At 39.3% G+C, this 11,008-nt stretch overlaps 1 protein-coding gene across 1 annotated transcript; it reads right to left on the bottom strand.

The window, feature by feature from the left end:
* Positions 1-439: 439 nt before the first annotated feature.
* CPHXL (cytoplasmic polyadenylated homeobox like) lies at positions 440-2,604 on the bottom strand. The gene is given in 4 exon segments (XM_045165535.1): positions 440-828; positions 830-1,188; positions 1,485-1,551; positions 2,599-2,604. Coding segments are annotated over 4 exon segments (573 nt in total). The 3' UTR covers positions 440-687.
* Between the last annotated feature and the right edge of the window lie 8,404 nt (positions 2,605-11,008).

Raw genomic sequence — 11,008 nt, 5'->3', positions numbered from 1 at the left:
GGACTGATTTCCTTTAGAATGGACTAGTTTGATCTCCTTGCAGTTCAAGGGACTCTCAAGAGTCTCCTCCAACACCACAGTTTAAAAGCATCAATTCTTCGGCGCTCAGCTTTCTTTATAGTCCAACTCTCACATCCATACATGACCACTGGAAAAACCATAGCCTTGACTAGACAGACCTTTGTTGGCAAAGTAATGTCTCTGCTTTTTGATATGCTGTCTAGATTGGTCATAACTTGCCTTCCAAAGAGCAAGCATTTTTTAATTTCATGTCTGCAGTCACCATCTGCAGTGATCTTGAAGTCCAAGGAAACAAAATTTGTCACTGCTTCCATTGTTTCCCCACCTATTTGTCATGCCAATTAATAATGTTGTGATAGTTTCAGGTGAACAGCAAAAGGTCTTAGCCATATATTTACACGTATCCATTCTCCCCCAAACTCCCCTGCCATCCAGGCTGCCACATAACATTGAATAGAGTTCCCTGTGCTATACAAGTAGGTCCTTGTTGGTTATCCATTTTAAATATAACTGTGTACAGGTCAATTCCAAACTCCCCAACCATCCTTTTCCCTCATCCTTCCCCACTGACAAACATAAATTTGTTCTTAGTCTGTGAGTTTGTTTCTGTTTGGTAATAAGTTCATGTGTATCATTTTTTTTTTTAGATTCCACATACAAGGGATGTCATATGATATTGCTCCTCCTCTGACTTACTTCACTCAGTACGACACTCTCTGGGTCCACTGGAACCACATTCTTGGTCCCAGCAGTGGACCTTTGTAAACCCTTCATCGCGAACCTACTGCATTTGGGAATTTGGTTGTTCTGAAGCTTCTTGCTATATATCTTGCCCAAGAGGCACTGGCAGTGACCTGACCACTATTTGCTGAGGTACATGCTTAAGTTGAGAACAGACAGGCTCTCCATTAGTTTGAGAACACCCATCCAGCCAGTGTGACTGAAGAGTGGGCATCTGCCAGCCTAAATCCCCATGATTCAGATGCATTAGAAGCTGATCCTGGAACTGCAGTTTCTCTTGGTAACTGAGGCTACTATAGAGAACATAAGCAACCATTCTGCTGCTGTCCTTGAGATACTGAGTAATGACAACAGGCCTTCTGTTCCTGTTGCTGCTGCCTCTCCCTGAACGCCACAAACATGGTGTAGAATGAAGGGCCTTGTATGCTGGCTTTCCCCTCTCTCAGGCCAGCCCCTCTCAAAACATGCTCGGAAGACTTAGGGGGATGGAGATAACTAATGAGAAACTACTGCACAGCACAGGGAAGTCTACTCAGTGCTCTGCAGTGACCTAAATTGGAAGGAAATCCAAAAACAAGGGGACGTATATGTGGCTGATTCACTTTGCTGTACAGCAGAAATTGACACAGTAGTGTAAAGCAACGATACTCTAATAAAAAATCTTTAAAAAAAGAAAGATACTGATTTGTAGCTGGCAACTAGCTAGGCAGAACCAAGTTTACTTCCCATGTCACCTTGATACTCCAAAGCACAGCGTGGCTCCTTTTCAGTGCCTGGGACCAGGGTCACCTAAGCCATTCTGTTGACTGGGAACTCCGTGTGTCTCCAGAGAAGGACAGCCAGTTCTACCCAGCAGAGCCTCCTGGGTGGAACAGAAGGTCTGTTAAGTGATGTAGTTGGGAGATTCTACCTGGGGATCCTGGAGGCTTAAATGTGAATGACCTTGGACAAGGAACTCACACAGTTTAATCGCAGCAAACATTCTGTGACTCTTTAGGTGGTAGCTGGGCATTTGTGTTCTGGAACCAGTTCGGAAGAGAATAGTATTTTACCAAATTTACTTATCTGGCTAAATTATACAATGTATTTCCTTAATGTAGAAGATGATTTTGCAGTTAAGGTTAAGCATTATCACTGACTTTCCTCCTGGCCTTGAGTAAGACAAAAAATAAAAGTCATCTTTCCCTAGGCTGCACATGTAATCATGGAAGTCATGCCTTAGGCAGTTCCAAAATCCCACCCCCTCCATAGTCATGTATAAAGCAGTTCTTTTATACATGCAAATATAGGCCTTTCAAAATCTCCCTTCAACCTATCTGCAATGCTCTGTATTTAGATAGAACTGACTCCCAGCTGTTCTCTAAACTCAGTAAAATTTCCCCACAACTTCATTTTACTCAGGTTGCCACACCAGAATGAATCCACGACTCATTGTATTCTAAATTATGTTCTTAAATCCATTGCTTTCAAAGGCTACAAACAAGCAAGAAATTGAGTCATAATTTTACTGTTTATTTTAGCTGTGACCCTATTTCATTTAACACCCCAGGTCTCCATTTTTTATGCTCTCTGCTCTCTAAAATGAGGATAATCATACAAGCCAACCATAATCACTAGGACTTTGTGGGAGGTGGAAAGATAAAATTCTCTTTTGGACGATCCATCCCAACCAGCCGTGGTTGTCATAAGGCAGGAAGAGTCATGCAGTACAGACCATATTGTCGGGGGGCCTTTTGTCATTTGCTAACTCCTGGAACTGCACCCCGTTCCCACTGTCTCCAGGTCAGAATTGCTTTAGGCTACTAGCAGCACTGAAACTGCAAGGATTTCTCATACACTCATGATGAGTGCTCAAAACTCTGTGCACAATGAACCTGACACTTCCAAACACATTCATTTTCTCCTTACAACTCCACAACATTGGTAATTTTACAAAAAACCAAATCGCAGGAGTCAATTTATCAAATGTTACACAGCCAATCAGAAAGTCAATCTCATGAGGACCCAACTGAAAACCCAAGTGCTTACCTTCTCTAGTCTTCTGTGATCCTCCCCCAATCATGCTTGTTTTCTGCTTACATCTGCGCATTTTCTCTAAACACATGCAGCTCAATTCAACAGCCACATCTGTGAACATCCTGTAATAGCCTATCCCTCTAATAAGTATGGAGGATTAAAAAAAAATGATTAACAAAGCAGTTTTACCTTGAGAAATCCAAATGGTCATACAGCTTCCCTGGTAGGTCAGATGGTAAAGAATCTGCCTGCAATGCAGGAGACCCAGGTTCAATCCCTGGGTCAGGAAGATCCCCTGGAGAAGGGAATGGCTACCCACTCCAGTATTCTTGCCTGGAGAATTCCATGGACAGATTATGGGCTCGCAAAGGGTCAGACACAATTGAGTGACTAACACTTTCACTTCATTTTCAAGAATAATTAAGTATTGGACCATTCTCAGTTATTTCCTGATCATTATCTTACTCAGATTTCCTACTTATTTGTATAAATTATAGAAAATACACTGAGAAAAATGAAAATTAAAAATACAATACTAAATCTTGTTTTCCTTGAAATGTTTCCAGTTCATAAAACGTTTATAATATGATTATATCATTACATACATAGTATGGTTATACTTTTATCCTCCAAAGCTACTCTCTCATTCTTTTTAATTTTTTATTTTTTAAAGTATGAAAGTATAAAGTACACATTTACAGGAGAGTTGGAAAATACAGAACAAAGTTACATATAGTTCTACTATATATTACAATTATTTTTAAGTAGATAAATTAAAATTTTTACACGGAGTTTCAACATCAAACTCTCAAAAATAAGCAGAATGAATAGACAGAAAAGTGGAAGGAGAATAGACCTGAAAACCATTGCATTTCTTATTTCCACTGACAACTTCTCCCTGTTGTCAAGAAACCAGTCCAATGACCTACAAACAAAGAAATATGGAAATTCTTCACTGTATACAAAAAGTTCAACTCTAGTGAAATTACATGTGGCTATTGCCAATCATTTCAAAAAACAATCACATCAGAGTTCTCCAAATAAATGGTTATGAAGCACCTACTAAAGCTGTGAGGCATTGTGCCAAATGGTGAGACATTATCAAACCTAGTCCTTTCTCTTGCACTTCAGACTTCTGTACCCAGCTGTTTACTTTCAATATCCTCTGGGAGGTCTAATTGGCATACTAAACTTAATACTGTCAAAGTAAAACTCCTAATGTCTGGTATAAAATGACTCCATTCCCAGGTCTCCCTATCTTAACAGCAAGTCCAATCTTCCACTTGCTTAAGCCAAAACCTCAGAACACTTTTTGTTGGATATGCAGTGAGGGGATGCACAGGTCTCTCAGCAAACTATCAGCTCCACCTTTAAAATGACAGACTTTCAGTTCTCTATACTTCCACACCCAGCACCCTAGTCTAAACCATGAGTGTTCCTATCCCAGATAATTATAATAGATTCTTAACTGATTTCTGCTTCCAGACTTGCCTCATAATAGTCTATTCTCCCATAAAATTCACACATATTTCTACCAAGATTAAGATGAACAAGGAAAGTAATCAGATATCAACACTTTTTTCTACCTGATAAAATATTCAGTTCAGTTCAGTTCAGTTCAGTCACTCAGTCGTGTCCGACTCTTTGTGACCCCAAGAATCGCAGCACGCCAGGCCTCCCTATCCATCACCAACTCCCGGAGTTCACTCAAACTCACGTCCATCTAGTCGGTGATGCCATCCAGCCGTCTCATCCTCTGCCGTCCCCCTTTCCTCCTGCCCCCAATCCCTCCCAGCATCAGGGTCTTTTCCAATGAGTCAACTCTTCGCATGAGGTGGCCAAAGTACTGGAGTTTCAGCTTTAGCATCATTTCTTCCAAAGAACTCCCAGGACTGATCTCCTTTAGAATGGACTGGTTGGATCTCCTTGCAGTCCAAGGGACTCTCAAGAGTCTTCTCCAACACCACAGTTCAAAAGCATCAATTCTTTGGCACCCAGCTTTCTTCACGGTCCAACTCTCACATCCATACATGACCACAGGAAAAACTGTAGCCTTGACTAGATTGACCTTTGTTGGCAAAGTAATGTCTCTGTTTTTGAATATGCTATCTAGGTTGGTCATAACTTTCCTTCCAAGGAGCAAGCGTCTTTTAATTTCATGGCTGCAGTCACCATCTGCAGTGATTTTGGAGCCCCCAAAAATAAAATCTGATACTGTTTCCACTGTTTCCCCATGTATTTCCCATGAAGTGATGGGACCAGATGCCATGATCTTAGTTTTCTGAATGTTGAGCTTTAAGCCAACTTTTTCACTCTCCTTTTTCACTTTCATCAAGAGGCTTTTTAGTTCCTCTTCACTTTCTGCCATAAGGGTGGTGTCATCTGCATATCTGAGGTTATTGAGATTTCTCCATGCAATCTTGATTCCAGCTTGTGCTTCTTCCAGTCCAGCATTTCTCATGATGTACTCTGCATATAAGTACGTAAGCAGGGTGACAATACACAGCCTTGACGTACTCCTTTTCCTATTTGGAAGCAGTCTGTTGTTCCATGTCCAGTTCTAACTGTTGCTCCCTGACCTGCATATAGGTTTCTCAAGAGGCAGGTCAGGTGGTCTGGTATTCCCATCTCTTTCAGAATTTTCCACAGTTTATTGTGATCCACACAGTCAAAGGCTTTGGCATAGTTAATAAAGCAGAAATAGATGTTTTTTTGGAACTCTCTTGCTTTTTCGATGATCCAGCAGACGTTGGCAATTTGATCTCTGGTTCCTCTGCCTTTTCTGCCTTTTCTAAAATATTAAGCTTCCATAATTCTTTAAATTTTCCATACTGTCTATAAAAAAAATACATCCAGATGCATCAAGAAAGAGGACCCAAATTAATAAAATTAGAAATAAAGGAGAACTTAACAATCAACACCAGAGAAGTACAAAAGATCATAAAACACTACTTGCTCTTGTTGTTTAGTCACTAAGTCATGTCTTACTCTTTTGTGACCCCCATGGACTGTGGCCCATCAGGGTCCTTTGTCCATGGGATTTCCCAGACAAGAATAATGGAGTATGTTGTCATTTCCTTCTCTGAGTGATCTTCCCAACCTAGGGATGGAACCCATGTCGCCTACATTGCAGGCAGATTCTTTACTACTGATCCACCAGGGAAGCCAAAGAGACTACTACAAATAAATATATCAACAAGATGGACAATCTAGAAGAAATAAACAAATTCGTAGAAAAGTACAAATTCACAAGACAAATTCTTAGAAAGGTACAACCTCTCAAGAATGAATCAGGAAGAAATAGAAAATATGAACAGATCAATTACTAGTATGAAATTGAATCAGTAGCTTTACAACTCCCAACAAACAAAAGTCCAGGACCAAGGGGTGGGATGGGGAGGAGGATGGGGAGGGGGATGGGGAGGGGGATGGGGAGGGAGATGGGAGGGAGGTTAAGAGGGAGGGGACATATGTACACCTATGGCTGATTCGTGTTGATGTTTGGCAGAAAGCAACAAAATTTGTAAGCAATTATCCTTCAATTAAAAAATACATTAAAAAAAATTTTTTAAGTCCAAGACCAGATGACTTCACATGTGACTCCTACTTACCAACCATTTAGAGAAGAGTTAAGATATACCCTTCTGAAACTATTCCAAAAAATTACAGAGGAAAGAACACTTCTGAACTTATTCTATGAGGGCAACTTATCGTTGCCCTGATATCAAAACCAGACAAAGATATCACAAAATAGAAAATTACAGGCCAGTATCACTGATGAACATAGATGCAAAAAGCCTCAAGAAAATACTAGCAAACCAAATCCAACAATACTTTAAAAGGATCAAACACCATGATCAAGTGGGATTTATCCTAGGGATGCAAGGATTTTTCAATATATGCAAATCAATTGCTAATATGCTGTTTCACATTGAAGAATAAAAACCATATGATCATCTCAACAGATTCAGAGAAAGCTTATGATAAAATTGAGCATCCATTTATGATAAACTCTTCAGAAACCAGGAATAGAGGGATAGAGGTAACATACTCAGCATAATAAAGATCGTATATGATGAACAAACAACTGATATCATATTCAAATGTGAAAAGCTGAAAGCATTTCCTCTAAGATCAGAAACAAGACAAGGAGCCCATTCTCACCACTTTGTTTGACAATTAGTAAGGTCCATTTATTTTTATAATCTGTAAAACTGAATAAAGTTTTTATTATGTTCAGGAAATATCTCAGAGTCCAGGGAAAATAACAGAGCTTGCAGAATTGAAACAAGTGAAATAGAAAGAGATACACTTACAAAGGCATTGCCAGAAGTGGGAAAGGTTTTTTTAATAAAATAACAATAATAAAATGGTCTAATCAATGGAAAGTTTGAAGATTATTGTCAGTAGGAAACAACGGATGAAGTTAGGGGCATATCAGTTAAAAGTAGTCAGAGGCAATTAACACAGTCTTAAATACAGCAAGTTGTAACAGTCTAATTTTCACAGACAGAGAATTTTGAAGGAGTTAACTGCTTGCAAAAAATGTCAACTAATGTGAGAGTTGAATAATAAAAAACGTACAGTTTACTCATCATTGAGGAAAATAAGTCAATAGGATAATATATTCTTTTCTTCTTTGTTGTTAGAGGATCTTAATGAAAAATGCATGATGAAAATAGACAAAATCAATGTCTAATACCTTTGTAAGGGCTCTATCTTGGGTATGTTTCTCAATGAGGACTAGACTTGCATCAGAAATAACCTGAGAAATCTGACCTCTGACCATCAAATCAAGCTCTTTGGAATCACAAGGGAGTCTGCATTTTCAGTAATCACCCATGGTAATTTCAAGGTTCACTGAAGTCTGAGAACATTGAATGTCAACTGTGGGTTAAAATCCAAAGATAAACAAAGGTTTCACACTCCTCTTTAAAAGAAAAGGGCTTCTTTCTTTAACTGAAAATTGTTTTAATAGTAAACTTTAAATTTACTATAGAGATGGGCTAATGCCACTCTCACCACTTTATTCAACATAGTTCTGGCAGTCCTTCCTAGCCACAGCAATCAGGGAAGTAAAGGAAAGAAAAGAAATCCAAATGGGAAAAGGAAAACTAGAACCATCACTTTTTGCAGATGACACGATACTATGCATAGAAAATCCTAAAGCTGCTATCAGCAAACTACTAGAGCTCAAGGGATTTGGTAAAGTTGCAGGATGTAAAGTTAATATACAGGAATCTGTTGTATTTCTATACACTGACAATGAAATATCAGAAAGAAATTAAGGAAACAATCCCATTTACCATTGCATCAAAAAGTAATACCTAGGAGTAAACCTACCTAAGGAGGCAAAACTTGTACTCCTAAAACTATAAGATGCTGATGAAAGGAAGACCACACAAACAGATGGAAAAATATATCGTGCTGTAGGATTAGAAGAATCAATATTGCTAAAAATGTACCGTACTACCAATGCAATCTACAGATTCAATACAATCTTTATCAAAATTTACTAAGACTTTTTTCAAAGAACTATATTAGTTTTTAATTTGTGTATGCTAAGTCGCTTCAGTCATGTCCAACTCTGTGCAACCCCAGACTCCTCTGTCCCTGAGATTTCCCAGGCAAGAATACTGGAGTGGGTTGCCATGCCCTTCTCCAGGGGATCTTCCCGACCCAGGGATTGAACCTGCATTTCTTACATCTCCTGCATTGGCATGTGGTGGCAGGTGGGTTCTTTACCACTAGTGCCACCAAGGAAGCCCAGTTTTTAATCTGTATGGAAACAAAAGACCCTGAATAGTCAAAACAATCTTGAAAAAGAAGAATAGACCTAGAGGAATCAGAATCCCTGACTTCAGACTATACGACAAAGCTACAGTAATCAGAACAGTATGATACTGGTACAAAAACAGACACATGGATCAATGGAACAGGATAGGTAGCCCAGAAATAAACCCATGCACTTATGGTCAATTAATCTATAACAAAGGAGGCAAAAATATACAATGGAGAAAAGGCAGTCTTCAATAAGTGGTGCGGGGAAAACTGAATAGCTGTAAAAGATGCAATTAGCACATTCTCTAACACCATTTACAAAAATAAACTCAAAATAGATGAAAGACCTACATGTAGGACCAGATACTCTTAGAGGAAAATGTGGGTACAACACTCTAACATAAATTGCAGCAATATCTTTTGTCTCTGTCTTTTAAAGGCGATAAAAGCAAAAATAAATGAGACCTAATTAAATTTTAAAACTTTTGCACAGCAACGGAAACAATCAACAAAACAGATTGAAAGTACAACTTACTGAATGGAAGAATATATCTGCAAATGGTCTGACTGATAAGGGATTAATATCTCACTCACATTTGCAAACAGCTCAAGGCAATGGCAACCCACTCCAGTACTCTAGCCTGGAAAAATCCCATGGATGGAGGAGCCTGGTAGGCTGCAGTCCATGGGGTCGCTAAGAGTCGGGCACGACTGAGCGACTTCACTTTCACTTTCCACTTTCATGCATTGGAGAAGGAAATAGCAACCCACTCCAGTATTCTTGCCTGGAGAATCCCAGGGACAGAGGAGCCTAGTGGGCTGCCGTCTATGGGGTTGCACAGAGTTGGACATGACTGAAGCGACTTATCAGCAACAGCAGCAGCAAGCAAATTAACATTTAAAAACTCAGTTTAAAAAAATAGCCGGACAAACTGCATAGACATTTTTCCAAAGAAGAAATGCAGATGGCCAACAGACATATGAAAAATGCTCAACATCACTATCAGGTAAATGCTAATCAAAACAATAATAAAATATCACCTCATACCTGTCAGAATGGCTAGCATCAAAAAGAACACAACAAATACCGGGTAAAGATGTGGAGAAAAGAGAACCCTCAAATACCATTGGTGGGAATGTAAACTGATGCAGCCACTGTGGAAAACAACAGAAGTTTCTTAAAATGAAAACTAGAACTACCATGTGATTCAACAATTCTACTCCTGGGTATATATCTAAAAAACCCAAAGCACTCATTTGAAATTTGGAAAACTCAGCAGTGGCCACAGGACTGGAAAAGGTCAGTTTTCATTCCAATCCCAAAGAAAGGCAATGCCAAAGAATGCTCAAACTACCAAGCAATTGCACTTATCTAACGACTGAGTGACTTCACTTTCACTTTTCACTTTCATGCATTGGAGAAGGAAATGGCAACCCACTCCAGTGTTCTTGCCTGGAGAATCCCTGGGATGGGGGAGCCTGGTGGGCTGCCATCTATGGGGCTGCACAGAGTCGTACACGACTGAAGCAACTTAGCAGCAGCAGCAACAGCAGTTAGTAAAACAAAGAATGAGACGCACAGATACAGAGAACAAACTTGTTGTTATTGGTTGGGGGAGGAGGAGCAATATAGGAATAGAGGAGTGGAAGGTATAAACTACTGGGTATAAAATAGGACCAAGGATGTATTGTACAACATAAGGAATATAGTCAATATTTTGCAATAACTGTAAATGAGAGTAACCTTTTAAAATTATATAATAGGCTTTTAAAAATAATTGCACAACAGCAACAAACACATGAATGCATAGCTTTCACTCTTTCACTTATACCAATTACATATACTTTGCAATAGTAATAGTAGTTGTTCTGCCAGTTATTTTTGAGATGTAAAGCCAGGGTAAGAATTGTCTTCAAATATCTGATGGGGATGTACAATTAATCCTTAATAAATTTAATTTTTTCCTTCTCTTATTTTGTTTCATTTCATTATAACCACCTTCTTTAATTGGAGGTCATGAAAAATGTATTAATGGAAAGAAAAAAGCAATAGGAAATATTGGTAATATCTAGAAAAAGATGTTTCGGTTTGGTTCAGTTGCTCAGTCATGTCCGACTCTTCCCAACCCCATGGACTGCAACACATCAGGCTTCCCTGTCCATTACCAACTCCTGGAGTTTACTCAAACTCATGTCCATTGAGTCAGTGATGCCATCCAACCATCTCATCCACTGTCATCCCCTTCTCCTCCCGCCTTCAATTTTTCCCAGCATCAGGGTCTTCCCAAATGAGTCAGCTCTTTGCATAAGGTGGCCAAAGTATTGGAGTTCCAGCTTCAATATCAGTTCTTCCAATGAATATTCAGGATTCATGTCTTTAGGATGGACTGGTTAGATCTCCTTTCTGTCCATGGGACTCTCAAGAGTCTTCTCCAGCACCACAGTTCAA

Source organism: Bubalus bubalis, chromosome 4 (genome assembly GCF_019923935.1).
Source record: "Bubalus bubalis isolate 160015118507 breed Murrah chromosome 4, NDDB_SH_1, whole genome shotgun sequence".
NCBI lineage: Eukaryota > Metazoa > Chordata > Mammalia > Artiodactyla > Bovidae > Bubalus > Bubalus bubalis.
The sequence above is the reverse complement of the archived record's forward strand: the minus strand, read 5'-3'. Positions and strand labels throughout refer to the sequence as shown.